Below are 23172 nucleotides of genomic sequence, written 5' to 3'. Positions count from 1 at the left end.
GAGAACTTTTAATATGTGTGTAGATAAAGCTGTGTATGTAACTGGACATAATTGGGAATTAAAACAGTCGTGACTGTTTTTATGAAACTCGCTTGTCGGCTGAATAATTATGCATATTATGTGTATTATGGGTAAGAGAAACACCGGGGGAGGATGGACTATAGTGCTAAAGATTATAAGTTAAGGTATCAAACCTTAACTCATAATCTTTAGCACTATAGTCTCTTAGTCGATAAAACAGACAAACAAATTAGTTTAAACGATTTTAAAGAGATGTCGCTATAGTGCTCTAAATCCAAAATGAGGAAAAAATAAATTTGAAAACATCGAGTATATAACCAGAAATAGAGACTAAATGTCATTTAATTTGTTTGAAGACTGTTCTGCCATATCATTACTGTGACAACTGCGCTCCGATTGGCCAGCCCTAGTTCGAAACAATTGACGGGTGTCGTCAATGGGTTTCGTCAACTGTGTCACTTCAAATCAACCAGTTAACTTGATAATGGACGAAAACTGCAAGATTACATGTTTAATATTTAATTACCGATGAAATGTGATTCCGTTTGTTTTGTAACTTACTTATTTTAACTGCCTCTGTGGCCGAACGGTTACCATGCCGGACTGCCACGCAGAAGTCCCAGGTTCAATTCCCGGGCCGGGAGAAATATTTGTATGGCCTACATTTAATTCTCTCGTGAGTTTTGGTGTAATTTGTGGTTGTCTATGTGTATGTCCATGGCACCCGCGACACAGAGTTTCCCTAGTGCAGGGCTATGTTGAGTGTGTGCGTTGTTACATTAAAATAATATTATATGCTTTCTGAAAACTATAAGTAAAAAAAAAGATGTATTGCTGTTTTCCCACACCACCGAATAGAACAGTACGGCATTGTTAGACATATTATCTTTATTACAATAAATACAGAATACTTTTTGGAATATACGGAGACGTACACACCGGTCAGTATTTGGCCTGTCTACATTTCAGTGCAAACGGGAGTTGATATTTATAAGAGCTGTATCGCTAATGTGTTACCAGGAATATATGGGCCTTGTTTCGTCTCTATTTCTGGTTATATATTCGATGTTTGAAAATAACGACCTCACCATATAATTATGTATATAAATAATAACGTGTGTTTGACTGTTACATGTTATGGTAACCTTTAATTGAGTCACTTTACCACTGCTCCATTTTAATTGCATAAGTTTCTTGCTTTCATTAGTGGAAATCATGCTTACCTGTGTAAACCGGCGAGCAAAGCGTGACCTCCCGCAATAGCGGACAGTGGCTCCCTTCGCAATAAACGATCGCGAGCGGTGACCACGATCAGCGCCAGCGCTCGCGCAATATGGTGGTAGAGTTCTTCGCGTGCGCGCTCGCGGCCGCGTTGCAACCAGCCCGATACGCGCCATACGTGCGTTTGACCAGGAAAGTGGCGGGACGGTACTTCGAATTCGCTGCAAAATGTCAGCATAGCTCTATTAGATTCAAGACTTATTTGAAAAGGTTAATGTTTACATAGAACGTCAATTACAGAACTATAAAGTGTCAGATAGTACAAAAAAACTTTAAAGATTATTTTTTGGTAAATTTATTGTTTTGTAGAAAGTCATAGAACGAAAGCTGTTATTTATGATTTTAGTAATATTTTACAATAGAACCTCGTTCCATTGAACAATCAGGTTTTCCCATTGACCTACCAATAAATTGACGTTCGCGCTAAAAAGTGTCCGCACCTATAGGGCGTTAAAATCGCATACTGAGCGTCAATCGCGCAACAGTCTTCGTTTGTTCGACTAACAGCGCGGTTGACAATCATGCAGTACCAATAATAATAACTTCTAAAAATTACAATAAAGTGTAAATACAGAATTTTGTATCATATTTTCACTAAACAAATATATTGTGTTATCATAATTCTCATTCAAAAGTGTTATTTTGTACAGTTTTATAGTATTTAATTTATAAATAAATGAGTCGTAAATATAAATTACAAAAGCACACAAAATAATCAAATAGCTAACTGTCCTTTTTCGACACATTGCATGCGCAAAAGTTGGAAAGAGACCTATTATGTCAATTTCAAGAAACTTAAAACTTCTTGGTCATTTTCAATTATTCGAACCACAAGCGATTGAAATATTTAAAACAAACAAACTATAGAGTCGCTATGATTTTAATTTTATTTTTTAAATGATTTTTGATTAAACGTTAGCAATAACTGACAAAATATTGTTGTACTCGCTTTACGGCTTGGGATTACCTATCAGAAGTCAGAAAATACATTTGCCCGTAACAACGTTAGCTCGAATTTTCACAATGTCAAATGTATTTTTTTGGGAAGATTACAAAATAAAAGCTAATTTTGTCAGCATCAAAATTACTCGAAAGCGTAACGGTTTTATTATAAATCGGTTTTCGGAATTACGGATATTTGAGTTTACATTTAGCTGGAATATCGGTACATTTCTTATAGTACACGCTTATTTTCACATTTACAGTAATATGTGTTTGTATGTATCTGCCCAACTCTTTATTATTTCTCTATTTGAATTTGTAAAACATTCGACATAATAATATACATAAATCGAATCCGATTCGATCCGGTTCGAATCTGACCGGATCGAAGGAATTTTTTCAGAGTGTTCGATCTTTGTATTAATAATTATAACAAACTAGTGGAGTAATTTCACAAAAAATAATTGAATATCAATTCAATAAAAAATTAATTAATATACATAAAAATTAATTAATATTTACGACAAAGGCTACTCCATTACTCTTGTGTTCAAGTAATTCTTATATTCTTATAAGTCGAAGCTAAATATGGTGCATTTTGTTAAATTTCCAGTAGAAGCTGAATATGGTGCTTTTAGGCCCTTAAATTGTTGCAAGCAAAATTAGGCACTACTGCAATGACGTTACAATGTAAATTAAATGTTTTAGTTTTTTATATTTCGTTACATGTCACTACGTTTGTATAGGTTAACTTCGGACATTTTTTTCGTGGTTTTTGTATTAGACCCGACGTCCATTTGTTGGTAGGTCAATGGGTTTTTCTCATACATTCACACTATCGCGTCTGGCGCATAATCGCCGCCTAACACTGCGGAAGACTTCTCAGTAACGTTAAAAAGAAGATTGAATTATGATAACAATGTTCATATGAACCACTGACTGGCAAACCTTCTTTTGGTTATCAATTCGCATTTTTGGTTTTTTTTTATGTCACATGATAACTCGATTTGTGAACCAATTTTGAGTATTCTTTTTTGGAAAAAGATCATTTAAATTTGAAGAAAATATTCCACTTCTAAGGGTGGCCAACTGGGGGATGAATGACTTTTGAGGTCGGTTTTTTTTTCAAATTAATTGTCTGTGTATGTACAGGCCTACCGCTTAACTGAGTCGGCTCCTGAGGTATCAGCGCGGTGCGGGAGGAGTGACAGTTCGCGTAACATGTGTCACGCTGCGCGGGATAATTTCAACAAGATTTTTTTGACGATATTCAATAACAAGTTGATTGAAAAAAGTGCCAAATGGCTTTTCTATTCATTTCAATGATAAAAGAAATTGGTTTTGTTTTTATTATAGTTTCACATAACAACAATTGACTAATTTGTTAGGCAACACTCAGTTAAGCGGCAGGCCTGTAGCCAGTGGTTTATATGAACATTGTTATCGTATTTTTTTGATGTTACTCTACAAGAGTGGAGTTTGTTTTGGACTAGCCTTTCTTAGGCACGTCTGCATTCTGTACGCTGAGATTCCCAATGTTTGTCTCCACATTCGCTAATATGAATTTGTATTGTTATTTCATATGACCAAACCATCGAATCATTCCCTTTTTTATCATAGTCACTACATTATTTTTCGCACCACAACACTCTCTTTTGTTATACCGTTGCTCTTTCTGTCTTTACAAGTTATTTGTTTTATACAATAAGTAAAGGTTTGTAGTACAGAGTCTTCTAAGTAAAGATATTAATTACAATACAAGGTCATTAGATAGGGAGTATCAAATCACACAACATCAATATTAGGAAGAACATGCTTCAAGAGGTTTTGAAAATAATTGTTAGTTACAACACAAAATAAAAATCGACCACGATCTCAAGGAAACAATCGAATTTCTCTGTCATTTAATTAAAACATTGACAGGAAGTTGTTAACGTTTATCTAAATGAGATTAGGGTCTCTATTGCGTTTGTAAAATAAAAATACATAATATACAAATACATTACACTAACAGATGAAATGGGGAGCATGCTATTCTATATTCGGTCTAATGTATATGTTATGAAATGGTATGATACACATATAAACATACATATATACGACGACATACCCCCACTCCCGTATCGACTCCAATTGCTTAGCGCTTAGCTTCTTCGGCTTAAATATACGGTCCTTGTGCAGGCTTTACAGAAAACAAATCAGCTACATAATGAAGAATGTTTCAGTCATGTACTTTTAAAATAAGTTGGATAATACATTCAAAATAAAACTTCCTAAACATGAATTATTATTCTATTTAAAATCAAATAAAAATGAATTGAATTAAAAAAAACCAAGTCAAGTAATAATTTCAATTATTGTATTTGAATAATTCCGAATTTAATGACAATAATAGCATTAGTTGGGCTAAATGTTGTAATGCGTATATAAACAACAATAATAATAATACATAATTATGTATAATGCATAATCAGAGTGAAATCGATACTTCCAATGAACACTTTATTTTTAGGTTCTTTTTTGTTATATTTGTAAACAGCCATATTTATTTACTAATAATATTCTCCCCGAATTTTGTGATAAAAACAAAAATCTAAAAAAAATACATTTTCTTTAATAAACAAAAAAAAAAGAACAGGCCCAAAAATTGAGTTGGCATAGTGTTCATTGGAGGTATCGAAATATTACATCGATTACGTAACACAATATGTATGTAAACAAAAATCAATTGCAATATGAGGTAGTGGTTAAGAAATTTTATTATGTAATGTATCATTGATATGGTACACGTACAGCCACATCTCATGTACCAATGTTTATGGACTGAGTCACCAGACAGATCAACATAAAGTTGCAAAATAACCCTTATAGGTCCCACCTCTTAATAGGAAAAATAACCTTAATTTCAGAATGAGATCCGAGAGTCCGTTCCCCACGTTTTAAATTCTGAAATTGAGGCATTTCGCTGGCAGGTCGCCAAAAACATTGGAAAAAACCTAAAGTACTTGCCTACTTAATTATGTATCATTCACATATTGGGCGGATACTAAATTTTCTACCGAATTCTATTCTACGGTCTTTTTCCATAGTTCTGCACACATTTTTCAATACATAATATTTCTGTCCCATCGACTCAACTCGTAGGCGAACTTTGACCTCATTAATCTCAGAGAACTTAAAAATTTGTACAAATTTATACAATAGTATATTTTATGCCAATATTCCTTTTCGAGAGGTCTAGTATACATAATTAACGTGATTATGTGGTGCGGTGGCCGAGATAGTGACGTCAAGAAAAAAAAAATTACTTTAGGTCAAAACTTTCGTAGCTTCCATTGACGTTATGAAGCCGAAAATTTTGTGCGTTAAAGTCCAATTCATAAATATTGAGTTACAAAAAAAATCCCGAAAAAATCTTGTACAAAAAGTTGTAGTTGTAAAATGTACTTGAAAAATCGTGTTGTAGTTTGAAAAGAGAAAAAAATTTAGAGCCGATCCGTAACTCAAAAACTACATAAAACGCGGAACATACATGGGGGTGATTCGGATACCCCTCAATACTTAATATAATTTAATAATATAATTTCTTTTTTGACGTCACAATCCCGGTCACCCTGTATATCTCACATAATTGATCACTTAAGAAAGTAGAACAAAAAATTAAACTGCGCGACGTAACAATTAAACATCAAGGCGCCTGTATCAAACTCGGACAATCACAAGGGCCTTAAGTGAACTTAACAAGTTAAAGGCGTGCGTGGGGACCACTTCCTGTTTCGGAGACTGTCGCTGTTCCATTCACATTGTAATTGTGAATGTAGTAGGGGATTGAGATGTTACACTTTAGTGAGATTGGTTGACACTATGGCTGAACAAGTACATTAGTGGGTTTTCATGGGTTCAATTTAAGGTAGAAAGTTTTGTTCCTAAAGAGAGACTACCCATTAAATGATATAACACGAAATTATAAGAATCGTTGAGGGATAAAGTATTAAAACATTAGGGAATTTTTTCAATAATTATTCTTATACATACAGGGTATCTCAAAACTACGACGTCAGAGCGATACTGCGGGTAGGTGAGCTCTATACCTACCAGAAAAAAATAATTTGACGTCGGTAAAAGTCTTTTAGTTTTCGAGATATTGGCACTTCTTATTTTTTTGGAAAAACTCTATTTTTTGTTGGGTTTTATGCTATTATTTCCAGAGATCGCTCCACATGGTTGTTATTTTTATTTTTCGGGTATTCTAATATTTTACTGAGAAATATCGTAAAATTTTTAAAAAGTTATTAATTTTGTATACCTTAATTATACCCTTTTCAAAAGTGAAACATTAACTTTGAATAATAGTTAGTGTGAAAAGAAATTGTATTGAACTGAATTTCCAAATGCTCATAAAAACTGCTCCACACACCAATGCAGAATCAGCAATAGTACAATACTATTGAATTTTTCGTCAAAATCTTAGTAATTTAATTTTTTTTCGTCATCAACACCCTACTAGCGAAATTGGTTTCTAAACAAAATTGTGTTAAATTAATGAGCTTTATGACAACCTACTCTGCCGCTAGGAACCCCGGTAGTAAAAAATGAGCGAGAGATATGACCCTTATTTTGTTCTCTCTCTTACCGGTATCGGTCGTTATGGGCTGGGTGGATAGTGTCGGGCTAGGCTCTCATTTTTGGCAAAACATGCTTGTACTACTTATGTTATTATTTGTTATCTTGACTACTGTTTGTAGCAAATAAATGATTGATTGATTGATTGAAAGCACTATCATACCAGATCCTTACAATGATATGATGATGATCAGTGGAACATCTCAGTTAAGGTACATTATGTGTATAATGTACCTTAGTAATGACGCTGATTTTCAGTAGACCGTGTGGTCTACTGAAAATCAGCGTCATTACTCTGCTTTGATAATAGCTGAGTATCACAGCAGAGTAATGACACATGACATTTATGCAAATTGAGTAGACTGTTCAAAATTGGATCATGTTTGTTTACTTGTTTTTTTGTTATTTTATTTTTTGTTTTACTTTTGCTTTGTCTTTCTTTTATTTCTTTCTGTATATGTTTGCGTTGTGGCGTTGTAATAAATGAATTCTATTCTATTCATTACCCCATTTTAATGTTGTAATTAGGGTTGACTGAGATCGAAAGGTGTATTTTAGTATTTAATGGCGCGTATTTATTTTAAATATTTTTTTTTATAATATGAAGTGACGGGACGAACAAGTAGTCGTGCGCTTGATGGTAAGCTACACGCTTGTCCATAGCAGTTGCAGTCTTACCCAGAGCAAATCTCAAAGATCCGAGGGGCACTGCCACTGCGTCCGAATCCCTGAGACATAAGTTGACAAGCTTCATGTGCCAGTAAGTTCACTTACCCTCACCCACCCTTACCCTTCAAAACCGGAACATAGTAATGTTAACATTAGTGCATGACGGCAGAAATAGGTAAGATGGCAGTACTTCCCTGGACGAACTCTTTCACAAGCTCTACAGCTACTAAAAATAATTGTTTATTGAAACAACAAAACTTCAAAAATCTATTAATTATCATTAAAAGTTCTTCCTTACGAGTTTATACTACGTAAAGTGATATGACATCTGGTCGCGTCGTGTAATGATATACAATTCAACGGGCAAACAGTAGCTAACACGGAGTAGCTATTTTTAGATGTTCAATTAGATTGATAAAAGCATTTTTTACGACTTGTGCCACATGTTGGTCACTAGTGCACTTAAAACAATAGTAACATTTTATTTCTAAATTTTGTATATTATTTGTTTTCTTTTGTTTTGTTTTTCTTTGTAAAGCTTTGTGTACTAACTTGTTTGACTTAGCAACCAAGAGTATCTTGACTTTCGTCAAGTTATCCTACCTCCTATCTCCTTTGTCACTTTTCACTACTTTATAGCAACTGAAATGTGAACCGTCTTAGGTGTTTACATTGTCCTATATAGTCTCTTTGCTGCACAATCCTTCTCTGTTTTTGCATAACCAAGCCAATGGGATCACGCGAACTTTGTTTTATCTATTATGTTGAGCTCACTTTGAGTAGTAATGCATACTCTCACGAAATTAATAAAGAGAGGCAGTGTTAAAAAGAAATTGTGAGGCATTTCTTGTCACCATGTATGTCAGAATAATGCAAATAAGTGTAATCTATCTGTGAATGCAACATGAGACTTACCCTTTCTCTCTAATAGCGTGTAGTTGCTTCGGTGAGAGTGGATGTGGTTCTATACCGGCGTCGAGGGCTGCAGCATCGAGCTCATCACATGGCGGAGCTACGAGAATGTCTGAGGGCCGATTGCCAGGTCCGGCGAAACGCGACTGGGGCAAGACTGCGAAAAGTCATAGTCAATAAGATGAAAATTATATTGTTATCAGTGATCGGAATTACATAACCTAAAATTTGAGTAATGTTAAAAATAATGTGGACATTCCTTTCTACAAATTCTGAAACTTCCCAGAACTGAACAGAATGTTTGAATATGTGTTTTATTGATATATTTGAGTACATTGGCCACAAATTATTTCCTATTGAGTATTTGGTCAATAGGAAATAATAATTTTATTTTAATTATTGTCTCAAAAATAATATTATTATAGACAAGTGAGCGTTGCCCATATATTCACTGTAGAAATATGTAACTGCTTTCTCTTTCATACAGCATAAAAAGCAGTAACGACTATCTGTTTCACACAGTAAGAAAACGAGACAAAACAAAAAATATTACGTATTCACCAGATCACCTGGACTATGTGTTTCTCATTTATACTACCAATCTTAGATGTATTTCTCCTTTTGAGAGAACAATTACTTTAGTAAGTCATTACCAGTGATCGGAATTGAGGGAGTTTTTATATCGAAACTTTGAGCAACGTTAAGAATAATGTGGACATTCCCTTTTACAAATCCCGGTACTAACCGGAATAGATTTTTTGTTTTAAATTATTTTTAATGATTGCTGCGGAAAGATTAGACTTAAATAAACACTTTTTGTTCTTATTAATTTTTCTCAGCAAGCGATAGTTTTCGAGTAAATGAAGGAGAAAAAATTTATTTACCAAGACTACTGGAGTTAAAAAATTCCGATAGATTTTTTTTTTGTTTTAAGTTGTCTAATGATTGTTTTGGATAGATAAGACATAAATAAATACTTTTTGTTCTTATAATTTTTACTCCGCAGGTTATAGTTTTTGAGTAAATTAAGAAGAAAAAATTAATTTACCAAGGTTAGGACTTAGCGAGCGGCTGGTGAGTGCCTAAAACGAATTTAATAATTTCAGAGCCAGTCCAGTAAAAAAAGTAAAGACGTTTAAATACTTTCTTGAAATAGTTATTTATCTGCATAAAAAAAAATATATTCAACACAAGCGTGGCTATTTTGCATGGTTTAACTGTCACTGGGTTAGCGGAGTAGCAAATTAATTAACTTACATTTTCATCAACATGGACTTCTGCAAAGTATACTGTTCACTGTTTCTAGCATTTTACAAGCTATTAAATATGGTCTGGTAGCCACATTTTGTATAAGTGGCATCACCAATAAATTTACAACGTATCTTCCCAAAAAATCCGTGGATTCGTCAAGTGATAACCAAATCTTGTTGTTTCCGATTACATCGTAAGTAGCTTTTAATTGTGTTTGAAAAAATCTGTTAAAATATTGTTTCCGTAGCAATGATTCTGAAGGTACTGCCTTATTTGAGCAAGTACAACAACATTTTATACATATATACTTGTTGAAAAATTTTTGTAACGTTGGGTTACTCACTTGTGTCCAAGGTATGTTACATAATATTAAAAATTCTATTAAATCAAAATAAAACTCATCCGGGGTTCTTTTTCGTCGTCTTGTATGAAGTGCGTTTATGATGTGCCGATCTACGTTGCTTTTACGAGTAGCTTTTATGTGGGATTCACATATTGTACAAAATATGATACCACTTGCGGGATCGTAAACCAGTTCTGGGTAGTCGACAACCCAGCTATAAACCAGCTCTGATCTTGGTCTATTTTCCATAGTGATAATACCTAAAATAAAAAAAAGCTGCTAATGACCATGTCAAAACATTTTGAAACAGAGTTTTTAAAAGTACTTAATTATATAACTGCCTATTTCACAAAAATACATTTTAAACACATAGTTGGTAAATTAAGAGCCTGTTCTCTTAGGAGCGTTCGACGCGCGTTTTGCTAACGCGCGCTTAGAACTAGTCGAATTTTACTACTAAATAGCCGTATACATAGTTAAAAAGTACGTCTTAAGTTGCACTTTTAAGATCTTTTACGAAGTTCGTAACTTTATTAGATTCAGCGTGCCTAATTTTTTTTGTTTTTTTTTCTCTCTAAAGCCCGCCGTTTTTGGAAAAGATATTTATATTATTATTGAGGTCTCATATTTTTCATTTCATCATAAAAATACCACACGCAAATATCGTAAAACTCAGAAGTTATATTCAATTATAATTTTTTTCAGGGTAGTCACTTTTATGAAGGTACTTTTATATCTGGATGTTATGAAACGAGATAGATCTTTTAAAAATAAAATTAATAATTTTCTTCTTTAACATGTAGAATTACACATTCTTCATAATCATTTTTTTAAGTTAAATAGGTATTCTACTGTACGGTATAGGTATTACTGAGGTCTTTTCTCGGAAATCTGCTTTTTATTCCAAAAACCTATAGGTGTAACGATTAAAAATTGCAGTGTTATAGAAAAAATATATAATTTTGTAATTTGTGTAATTTTTTTCTGGATAAATTAAAAGAAAAAAATTATACTAAAATTAAAAACATTATAAGTAAATATTACATACGTAGTTTAAATGTATCTGTTTATTAGCACATTTTTACGAACCTCGGTAACTTTATTAGATTCAGGGTGAATTACTATTTTTAAATATTTATTTTAATTTTTTATCTCTAAAACTCTGCCGTATTTTCCCACTTTTTTTAAATAATTCTAATTAAAAAGATTGTCTAACTAAAAATTCAACAATAAATAATAAAAAATTCATTCTTACCTTGCAAGTGAAATAAATATGAAGTCCAAGTCGCAGGTAAAAGCTGGTTCAGGGATTCGTAGCGTAAAGTCGTCGTTTTAAGTAAAATCAAAATCCAGATCGCAATGCAAATCAAAAACCGTTGTGAGATAGCCAAGTTGTCAGAAAATACAGAAAAACTCAAAATAACACCCGAACGCATGACAAGCACAACATCGAATAAGAACAATTACAAAAATTGTACTTAATGGGGTTACATGTAACTGCACGCAAGCAGGTATGTTGTCTCGTTCGCTCTTTTTTCCAGTTATCACTCAGACAATGAGATTAGCTTTAGAAACTAACAAAAAAAGATTTTTGTCTCACCACGCGGCACCCTTTGTCGCTTTCTTATCATCGCACGTTCTGGCACCACGCCGACATGGTGGTAACGTGGTCTTTTTAGATGGATTTGAATGGAGAAATTATGCTAGGTTCAATATTATCAGGCGTTTTTACTTGAATGTCAACAACAGGGATAATAAAGTTAACCCTCATAAAACATTTTTAAAGCAGGGATTTCGGTGTTGTCTTGTTTTGTAATATGATGCAATAATAACCGGCATATCATGATACTTTTCAACATTTTTATAATCAAATCATCAAAAATTTTGACTTCTTTTATTACTTTGCAAGTTACATAATTAAAATGCAATAGTGCGTTGTATTATTTATTAATAAAGTCATAAAATATAAATAAAAAAAGTTTAGATAGCAAATTTAAATTTGCAAATATTTTTACACTGAAGATAAGAAAATAGCAAATATCAAATTCGTTTGTAGTACAGCCCACAAAATCAAGCCGTAGTTGTCAAACAAAGCCGGTGAAATTCCAAAATAACAAGCCGGGGTCAACACTTTAGTTTCACAACACGTGCGCACTCAGCAAAAGATTTTACAAGAGTTTTTTGCACGGATATTTCGCTGCAGAAATAAGTAATAGCTTCTCTTTCACACAACGTGGAAAGCCGTAACTGTTATCTCTTTTACACAGTACAGAAACAAGATAAGATAAACTATAAAAACCGTCGATATTTAACAAAGGGCAAAGGTTGTTTAGTTTTAGTTTAATTTTCTGGTTTTTTTTAATACCAGAATGTTGGTTAGTAAGGTCGATTATGTTTAAATTACCAAGTCAAATATTTCAATACGGAACCAGAACATATAAATGTACCATTTTTCACCGAAATTGCATCACCTCATTTTGGCAGTTCATCTTAAAAAAAACTCATCAAAGTGTCCGTTTGACCACAACGAAGTCTGATAAAAACTTGAAAAATTTTTATTTTGTGTGACGAACATCTTGTTTTTACCATTTTATGTATGTAGTACTTATGTTTATGTTAATAACAGCATCAGCGAAGACTGCTACACATTCTGTACCGATCTTAGATATATTTCTCCTTTTGAAAGAACAATTACTTTAGTGAGTCAAACTAAACACTATAATTATTATAAATAAATACCTACGTATAAATAAAACGTAATACAACAATATTAATTTTATTCAGTAGTATTATGAATTTATTCAATAGTAATTTAAATTAGTTCAAGTAATACGTATCCCGGGATATTTTTTGATCATATCACGAAATGGGTATGTCCATACTAAGAAAACGTTCAAACTTTAGGTATAAAAACTCCCTCAATTCCGATCACTGGTCATTACAAATAAACATTAGGGATTCGGGATTCGGTACTAGTCTTCAATAGAACTGGTATCTCCCGGTTCTTTTGGTAGCTAACTAGCTAAGTATTGGTCCATCATGATACAATAAGTCAAATAGTAAGCAATAGTACTAGACAGGTTAATAAAGTTTTAAAAGTAAAAACTGAACTGAACCCTAATAAACATTCTAATGATTATAATGAATACATACATATTAATGAAACTGAATATATTATGGCCTATATTAATTTTATTTGTAGTATAAATTTTACATGTATTGATATCCTAAAAACAATTCTGGGATTTGGTTTGGTCATATCACAAAATGGGTACACCCATACAAAATTTTAGGTAAATTAACACCCGCAAATCTGGTCAGTGATTATTTATAAATATTATTTTTTACTGATTTTAAATCTTAATTTTATGATGGAATCATTGAACAATAACAACAGAATTATCATTAACTTTAAACTTAGCTACATTTAGTTACATCAGTTTTATTTTTATTATTGCCTAGTTTTAAGAGTGACTTTGAAAAGGACTCATTGCTATGTGAGCCAAACCGCATTGTACATCCCGTTTAACAATTCTCACCAATAGGAAAAGTTTTCCAGTGATAAAGGAAGTCTTCAGCAACTTGTTTAATGTTGTTGACGAGCTGCTCCACCTCAGGCGGCGCGCCAACGAGCTGCACATCAAATCGCAGCGGCTCACGTTCCGGCGGCGGTGCCTCTAACAGCAGCGAGTTCGGCCGCGATGCGCGCTCTCCCTCGCCTCCCATCGCCATCACTTAAACACCACACTGCATATACAACTCCTCACCGCACATACCGCTTTAATAACATTGCCTCAGCAACAAATCAATCCACTTCTCACACTCAGATCACTGTTTTATTATTCACATTCATATGATATCAATTACAATCTAGCCCATCGCCAAGTAACCCATGTAATCTGACACCACATATTTAAATTTATTTCTGTCAAGGAATGCAACGTACAGAGAAAAATATTTAATTGTTTTGGTCACTTATAAATAGGATTACGGCGACTAAAGTAAAAATCAGAATCCGAAGAAGAAAGAAAACGAAACCCCATTCTACCAATCTCACTGACTTTAAATAAAATTTGACATTTTGTGATTATGACAGTAGTCGTTGACTTGTGGACTCAGCCAATAGCAAAAGATCGTTTACAAAACGCAGTTTGAATCGATGTAGTGTCGTGTGTCCGCGTCTCTCGTCATTGTTGCGAGTTCCCAGCTCTACCATTTTCGTTTTGGGATGTCCTTCAATGAATGTTCGTCTAGTATGAAAGAGATAGTTTATGTTAAATAGCAAATAGTTCTAGCTTCCTCTATTTTAAGATGTTTTGTTAATATTGAAGCGCGTAAAATCGAAAATAGCCTGCAATGGTTAAAAAAAAACACTTGTCAATGTGGTAATTTGTAGACTTGTTTGTTATTGCAGTTAAATAAAAAATACGGGTTTTATTTTCGAACCACATTTATATTCACAGAAAACATAACACATTCCATCAATATTAACGAGGTCCGCTGGTATTTGATTGCTTCGAAAGATAAATTGTACCGTTCCTGGTCTCTTGAGAGTCCGAAGGCGATCGGATTAGGTATGTCCTACATTACCTGTATATAAGAAAATACAATTTGTTTCTTTCCGCGTTTATTGAGCGATTATGCGTGTAGTTGTTGTGTTTAATCTCGCGCGTAAGTTTATTAGTTGTAGCTAGGTAAGTTTCTCGTTTCGTTGATCGATTCTTTCGGCTTCTTTTGTTTTCCTTACGGCGCGTATATTTTCAGCTATGGAAGCGATGGACATCCAGGCTGTGGAGTCGAAATTGAGCGATGTCACCGTGACGGCGATTCCGATGAACGGGAAGAGTGTGCACAAAGATTCCGTGTATGGAGCAAGCAGTCACGCCACTATATCGACCGTGCCGGCAGCGGCGTCGCCGTCTTCTACTGGTAAAGACAAGGACGGGGTATCGAAGTATGCACAGCTGCTTGCGGTGATCGAGGAGATGGGTAAGGAGGTGCGGCCTAGTTATTCTGGGAGCCGTAGCTCGGCTGAGCGCCTGAAGCGCGGCATTGTCCACGCCCGCATTCTGGTGCGGGAATGCTTGATCGAGACTGAGCGCTCGGCGCGACAGTGAGCCGTCGCGCCCAAAAACCCCACAGTCAATTGTAGTGTACCTCAGGTTTGATCATGCTAGACATGGAAAGGATGACTGCCAATCATGGAAGACATTGATTTTTTTATTAATATTGTTTTTAAAAATGTTCCACTGATGTGACCAGAACAAGATACATATTTTAATGACAATTCTTATATAAAGTTTAGCATAATATATATCAATTGCTATAATCCAGAGAGCTAACTAAAAGTTACCTTGCTGCACACCAAACAATAGTTAGTATAAATTATCACATAATGAAGGCCAACTACAATATCAATTCTTGTGTCATATTTATGAGAATCTATTGCTCTCCATAATGACACAACCTGGCTCTGCCAATATATTTTGTTTGCTGATAAACTTGTGATCCAATATTTAAACCAAAATATTCTATATAACATTCTCTAACAAAAATTTTAGCTTCTAATTTGTTAGATTTAAAAAGATATATAATTCAGGGTACTTAGACATAAATAAGAAGTTTCAACATTTAAGTTTTTATTTGTGATGTAAATTTCTTTAATAATAATAATTTCACAGAACGAGTAAGTTATTAAAGATTGATTTTTTTCATATGCCAGGATTCCAAAGAATCAAAATAAAGAAATCACAGTTATGTACTTTTGAACAATGTCATTTATTTCCAGGGTTTATTCATATTGGTTTGATGCAATGCAGCTTTACAGGTCAATCAGAAAACTTTAGTTATGAACAATATGATGCAACTGTACAAATGAGCTTTAGAAGAAACTTAGATTGATAACAGAAAAAATTGTATTTGATTTCTTCATCATAATATGAAGTTATAATTTTGAAAAGCCCAAAAAGTGAGTAAAGATAAATATTTCCTCATACAAAAGAATCCCATTCATCAGTGAGTGTTTGTAGACTGTTATTGAACAGCTGTAATGCAACATATTGACATGTAAAACATTTGAAACAGTCACAATTGTGTTGAAGAGCAACACAAATGTTTGCAACTAAATATTTTATAAAAACTCTTGTCAAATGGGTTCTGTAACACAGTTAAACATTGTTTAACACACTTCATCTGGAAGGATCAAGTCAAGTTTTGTGCGGATATGGCTCCATTAATTCATATTTATATTCAACACATAAAGGCAATGGAATATAAAGTATTTTATCAAGTTGCAATTATTAGTGACAATTTGACATTTACAATTTCAATTTTCTAAATTTTAAAAAGTAAAAAGAATTTTTTTATTTCATACACGAAGTGTAATGCAGCGGTTCTCGCAACCCAGCAGGTAACACTTCACAAAGCTGTATCAAATTGATCAATTTGAATGAACCCAAATAGTTATAAGTAGTGACGTAAGTGATTTGGCAGTTGAGAATACGACCCGTACAGAGTCCTGGAACCCAGGCTGTGATGCAACATTTATTGTGAACATCTACCTCAGACACAAACAAAATATTAATATTTTTAATGTTTATATTCTTGTTGTCGTATCTTAAGCAGACAAATCATGTTTGATGTTTTTTAATCGTGTAGTGAACGTAAAATGTATGTTTAATTGCAAGATTTACAATCATTTTTATAGTAATGTTAGTCATGCTAAGTCAAGTTATTAATAATAAAACGAGTATAATAAATAGTTGTAGTCAGGAGAAAAAAAAAGATTCTTTACAATATAAACAAAAGAAACTATTTACACAGTCAATTAAGATAATCAGGAGAATAAGTACTGATTTGAAACAATCAAAGTATTTCTTCTGGCCACAACAAAGCAACCAATTTACGCACAGTATTCAAATGGAGTGACGAAAGCAATATTGCAATGATATTAATTTTAATTACCAATGTTACGAAATACAGCCAGTTTTGTGACCTCAAACATAGAATACAATATAGTTTATAAGAAAGTGCTCATTTTGCTAATGCATTGTGTTTTTATTAATATTAAGTTGTATATAATTTATCGAGTTCTTAGATTTTCACAATTGCATTTGAAATGAAAAAATTTTTTAACAGGTCTAAATCGCGTATATTTTTTTTTTTTTTAAACAAACCAACATTTCGGGCTGTACAGGTTTCATGGTCACAACTGACTCCAAAGAATCCAACGATTAGTCGAGAAGAGAGAACAAATGTTGGTTTCTTTTGAAATACAAATAACGCGATGTAGGTCCAAGCATTTTCATTTCAAATGTATATAATTTAGTTCTTAGACACTAATCCTCCGTAGAAAGATGTATTATGTTCCAATAAGGTTTTACAGATTTAAATATGTATTTTGATGTTATACTATGTTGTAGCTAATATACCTAGTGTACATGAAGCGAACAGCGCACTAAAGTTGTTATAGTGGTAATGCTGACACTAGGAGCGTGATTAGTTCATCGGTTCACTCATTAAAATATTGCGTTTTATTTTGTCACTATAGAAAACATGACTAAGAAATGAAAATAATTGAAAATGTCCGTCAGTTGCGGTACGGCTTTAACTTATCTATGCATGATTTGTAACTTTTAACTTAACCGAAAGACCAACATTTTGAACAATTATAAAACGTCAGGTAAATACTGTGATTGTAAACAGAATCTGAGCACATAACTGGAAAGTATAAAGTAGTTAAGTACGCCTTTAAAACTTAAATACGAATAAGTAGTTCAAATGAGATTTCTCATTTCTGTATACGACAAAAATGGAAGCAACAGTGCATTACTTTTATGTACACTTCTACAATAAAATAAATATAGAAAACATTATATAAACCACAGTCCAACTGCCGTTGAAGTATACTTTATAATTGTAGTTAGCCATAAGAAGATATTACGAAATAGACGTTAATTCTATTGAATAAGTTACCATTAATAATGTACTTACATAAATGTTATACTAATTCTTGAAGTCCATTTCAATATTTTTATAAAATAGTTTTATCCATATATTTATTTATATATTTTCGCAATCTACGATTCACTGTGTATACTTGAACAATATTGGTGATATTTAAGATTCTTTCTAAAGCTAAGCATATTTGCTAGTGGAACCCTTTATTATGTGTCTTTTATAAGGGTACCTTTAAGTTAGATGCTTATGGAAGTGCTGCAGTGGCGCCACGTGCGCGCCAGTTTGCAGACTAGATATTATTAGTGATGCAACAGACGTCTGCTACTGCTTCCGCAACTGTGGAAGTTCTGCACACTTTTTTACATCTGTTTCCGTTTCTGCTTCCGCAATTTTTGTAACGGAACTTTTGTCAGTAGTTTTACAACGTTCACAATGGATGTGGCCCGCTCGCAGATTGCTTGGTGGCGGGGCGCGCGTTTTTTAACAGTGTTGTGTTGTGCACAGTGCAATTATGAAACAAAAAACAAGTCCTATTTGCGACTATGTCGTTGATATCTTTATAATATTTACACTTCCGCTTCCGCATTCTTACATAAGATTTACTTTTGACGTTTGTTTCCGTTATGACATGTAATTTTGGTGAATTTGCCTGTAGCACAATGGAATTATCAAATTATGTCTCAGGATGATGGGCGCAGTGGCAGCGCCCATGAGATCTTTGTTGTTTAAAGCTCTGCGTGGCACTGCAACTGTTATTTTGGTTATTTTAACTATTATAAAACTATTAGGTTTGTTCGTCCTGTCACTTGATATTATAAAAAAAATACTTCCGTTGCATCACTACTAAATATTGTATGAAAATTAGCAGTGGCGTGTCAACCGCGCCACTGCAGAGCTTCTGCAAGCGTCTAATTTGAAGACGCCTAAACCTGTTCACTAAATACTATACTAGGGACTTGAGCAGAATATACATAGTAACTTGTCATACGGTTTTAATAATTGACGTAATAATAAGGGGCGTAATTTTCTTTAACCCCTGTAATTCCTGTCCTTAAATGTAATTTGTAAGTGAGGAACCATACGACAGTACAAATTTTTTTAGTAAATTAAAATTTGTAAGGATGTGTTTAGACGGTGTTAGATCATCGACAAACCATCGCAGTTACGATAGGCATTAATCTGCTATATTTATTCTCGTATATTTTTATTATGGATTAATAAATGGGTCTAAAATAGACATTATGGTTTTATTTTATGCCTTCGACATGAAACCTCTTATCATTCATAGCTTTAACTTGTAATTGTCAACTGCAGAGCCATTACCACAAAAAAAAAAAGATAATTTAGACACAGTCATAAGCTTGGAGGATGGAAAAAATAAAATAAAGGACATGCAGCGCTAGACATTATATTGTAATGTAAGCAATTAGTTTTCATCGTAAGACTTAACTTACAATTTTCGACGGAATTTAATTGTTTAAATTACAACATAGGCCATGAAATTACCTTAGACTATTTTTTTCCATCCTCAAAGGAAATTATGGATCCAACTATGTCAATTTTGTTCTTCAAACTGTACAAAGATATATGCAAATGAGATGAAATAAATTAACCGAACTACAGACAAGTATGTATTACCTACCTAGTGATGAAACAGATCTTTGTTATAAATTTAATAACGGAAATGTTGTCAGAAGTTTATTGCGATACATCAGGCGCTTGCGCGTATTGTTTGGCGGTGGGTGCGTGGGCTTTAGCAGTTTTGTGTTAGAACTGCAACTATGAAAACAAAAACAAGTGTGTTTGGAGCTATTTCGTTGAGAATTTTAAAGTATGTACTTTTCCGCTTCCGCATTAGTTTCCGCTAAGATTTACTTTTGACATCTGTTTCCTGTATTGTGTGTTATGATACTTCCGTTGCGACACAATATTATAATAAGCAGGTATATACGAGTCAAACTTGAAGTGTAATGGAGTAGTAGCCACACCTTTTCGATTTTTAGTGGATGTAATTGGGAGACAAATATTGATGGATTAGTAATTAATGATTGCTAATATGGAATGCGCTTCTGTGTCGAAAAAATGCCGCTATACCGGATTGATGAAATTATTTAGAAAAAAATAGAAGGAAAATAAACGTTTGAAATGTTATGTAACATTTAAATTAACCTTTATCATAAATATAAAAAGTGAAAAATTGTAGTTTGAATAATTTTTTATCGAAACTCAGATTTTATTTCAATAATCTTGGTCTTTCTCAGATCTTTAATATTTGTAATAAGCCAAAATATTTTGTATTTACATAAAAATGGCAACATGTCACGCCATTCCGGTATCCCAGCAATATTTCGCTAAAAATTCACGTGAAAATGTGTAAAAGTGAACTCCAGATTTAAAATCATCCGAATACCCGACCACAGGTTAAGACGCCTGAATTTTACATTTAATTCAAATAATCTAATTTTTAGCGTCTATGGAAGCGTTGTGGACGACCAAGTGGCGGTGGAACACGGGTTACAGCGCGGATTCCGTCGAATGGTGCCCCGTGATTCAGCATTGGAATGTGTTCACTTGTGGTACTTACCAGCTCAATAAGAATGGTTCTGGAGGAGGTAATTATTGTAGCAAATTAAATTTTTAACATTTTTTTATAATTTATTGTGGATTTGTATTATTAAATCTCGGACTTGTATACGTGTACAAATATTAAATTGCAATTGCAATTTTTGGGTAATGTTAATTCAAAAATAATATTGTTTACATTTCTAAACCTAACTGTTGAAATTGAAACTTATTATATTCACTTGCAGATCATGAAGCAAAACAGTCGAGACTTGGCCGCATCTATCTCTTTGTCATAGACAACAGCACCATCGAGTTGTCTCCTAACCAAACTATTGAAACTTCTGGAATACTCGACCAAAAATGGTGTTACCACACCATACAAAACTACCCGGTACTTGCTACTGCAACATCTGAGGGTATTTTACATCTTTACCGAATGGTTGACGAAAATGGAACGTTAAATTTGAAATTGTGGGTTGAAGAGTCGATTGGTGAAAATATTCTGGCTTTGTCTTTGGATTGGTCAACCAACAAAACCGAGATTGAAGAGCCAGATATAGTAGTCAGTGATTCAGCGGGAAGTGTGACTGTATTGAGGGTAGTTGGAGACCAATTGCTGAAGATTGGACGGTGGAATGGACACGGATTTGAAGCATGGATCGCTGCTTTTAATTATTGGAATAGTAATATATTTTATTCAGGTAAGTGTTCAGTTGCAAAAAATGAATAATATTTAGCCAGTTGTAATTAAGATGCACTTGATTTTACAAACCTGAAATGACTTTTTTAGTAGCAGTAGAGTTTCTTGTGAAAAACTTTGTTTAGGGAAATACTGCCAACTAACAAGTAAGGTGGCAACCTTGCCTATTTCGGCCGCCAAGCAGTAATATAAGCATTACTGCATTCCCGTTTTGAAGGGTAAGGGTGTGTTTAACTAAGGTAAATGATTCTTTTATGGGGAACTGTACACGTTTTTACAATGAGATTCCGGAGCAAATAACATTTCTTAAGTTTAAAAGGATGCATGGAAAGACGACATTTCTCTAGATTTCATACAAATTTGATTCAAAGTGTATTTCATAGCATTTACGTTTATTTAAAAAGAGCAATTCCTAAAGTTTCTTGCTAGTTCGTTCGTGAACGAAAGTAGCTTAAAAATATACGCACATCATGTTCAAAAAATTTAGATATTGATACGGAACATATATTAGTTGTCTCTTCTGGAAATCAGGTCCGCCGCAGTGATCCCCTCAGCGAACACCTTAGATACTTATGATCCCATCCGATTCATGCTTGGTCACCAAAAAGTTTCCGACATTTATACGTAACTATGCAACCATTTTCCGCAGGCGGTGATGACTGCGTGTTCAAGAGTTACGATGCCAGAGTACCCGAGATAGCAGTCACCGTAAACAGGATTCACGAAGCTGGAGTGACAGTTGTGAGGAACCACGTGGATATGGAACATCAGCTTTTGACCGGCAGGTATGAGAATGTTTCAACAACCATAAAATGTAAAAAATGTTAATTTTGGGACCTGTAAAGGGCCCGATACGTCGGTTTGTTTGAAAAAACAAATATACGCTATTTAAATCCGGAAAAATAGTTTCATTTCCAATGTTAATTTTATTTATTATTCTTTTACATAACTTAAAAGACATCAGAAACATGTTTATATTATTATAAATAAGTAGTTGTTTGTCACAGGGACACAAAAATTCGAAATAAATAAAAATTTGCCGCCCTTTTGTCGCTTACGGGTGAAATTTTTTTTTTCAAGCTTTTACCGGTTTTGATCTAATTTTCAGTTACGACGAAAGAGTGCGTCTTTGGGACACAAGGAACCTAAAACGTAGTATAACGGAGACAAACGTAAACGGAGGAGTATGGAGGCTTAAATGGCACCCCTTCCAAAAAAACATAATTTTAGCAGCCTGTATGTACGGAGGGTTCAAAATATTACACCTCGAGGAAGAGATTAACGTTATTTGTGAATATTTAGAACATGAAAGTATTGCATATGGTGCCGATTGGAAGTTTGTCGACGAAAAACCGTCTGTGGTGGCTACGTGTTCGTTTTATGATTGCAAATTGCATTTGGGCGAAGTTGAGTGGTAAATAAAATGTGTGATACGGTATTTTGTTCTTTTGATTTGTGTACCTAATCTATTTGAAATTAAGAACGCAATTATTATAAAACATGGCTATAGAAATATTGGAAATGATAGTACTTGGTACTTGGTGCAACGGGCTGGTGTAAATGGATATAGTTCTAAGTTGGCGTGTTGTATGTGTTTTTATTTATAGAATAAAACTGACGTTCTTTTCTATGCCCTTACAAGGTATTATACGGGCGAAATTATAAATAATTCAAAAACTTTGCGACTAATCCACTATTTTTTCTCGATGCGATCAGATCTTAAGCTAGGAGCTGATTCTCATGATAGAAAAATGGTGCCCCTGGAATAAATTTATTTCAAATATTCGATCGATAAAACATCGTTATAGAGTCATAACGACACTACGACTAAACTTAATTTACTTTATTTTAATAAATTAAATTTTTACTTCACTAATTTCAAATAATCGTCCATGGTCACGCTGGA

General features: G+C 33.6%; 3 protein-coding genes across 4 annotated transcripts in view; 2 read left to right on the top strand and 1 right to left on the bottom strand.

Annotated features, from left to right (window-relative positions):
- The window catches only part of LOC113239994, a 48046-nt gene extending 34013 nt beyond the window's left edge, over window positions 1–14033 (bottom strand). Inside the window, exons 1-3 of the mRNA XM_026477186.1 lie at window positions 13582–14033; window positions 8452–8605; window positions 1245–1463 (exon numbers count right to left, since the gene is read on the bottom strand). Coding sequence (XP_026332971.1) covers window positions 1245–1463; window positions 8452–8605; window positions 13582–13774 — 566 coding nt within the window. The 5' untranslated portion in view covers window positions 13775–14033. The remainder of the gene's footprint in view (window positions 1–1244; window positions 1464–8451; window positions 8606–13581) is intronic.
- Window positions 14034–14540: 507 nt separating this feature from the next.
- On the top strand, window positions 14541–22695 carry LOC113240017 (diphthine methyltransferase). Of its 2 annotated transcripts, none has more exons than XM_026477214.1 (5): window positions 14541–14616; window positions 20470–20613; window positions 20812–21267; window positions 21916–22051; window positions 22375–22695. In XM_026477214.1, exons 2-5 carry the CDS (start codon window positions 20475–20477, stop codon window positions 22682–22684), a joined length of 1041 nt encoding a protein of 346 aa, XP_026332999.1. In that variant the 5' UTR covers window positions 14541–14616; window positions 20470–20474; the 3' UTR covers window positions 22685–22695. The 2 variants fall into 2 exon arrangements, with proteins under 2 accessions (XP_026332999.1, XP_026333000.1); XM_026477215.1 differs by lacking the exon at window positions 14541–14616 and adding an exon at window positions 19403–19628.
- On the top strand, window positions 14809–15159 carry LOC113239993 (cyclin-dependent kinase 2-associated protein 1-like). Its single transcript, XM_026477185.1, has one exon. The coding sequence runs from the start codon at window positions 14809–14811 to the stop codon at window positions 15157–15159; it is 351 nt and encodes a 116-aa protein (XP_026332970.1).
- Window positions 22696–23172: the final 477 nt, after the last annotated feature.

The sequence above is a fragment of the Hyposmocoma kahamanoa genome, unplaced genomic scaffold (genome assembly GCF_003589595.1).
Source record: "Hyposmocoma kahamanoa isolate Upper Pololo Valley unplaced genomic scaffold, ASM358959v1 119, whole genome shotgun sequence".
Taxonomy (NCBI): Eukaryota; Metazoa; Arthropoda; class Insecta; order Lepidoptera; family Cosmopterigidae; genus Hyposmocoma; species Hyposmocoma kahamanoa.
This window is presented reverse-complemented; position numbering and strand designations above follow the sequence as displayed.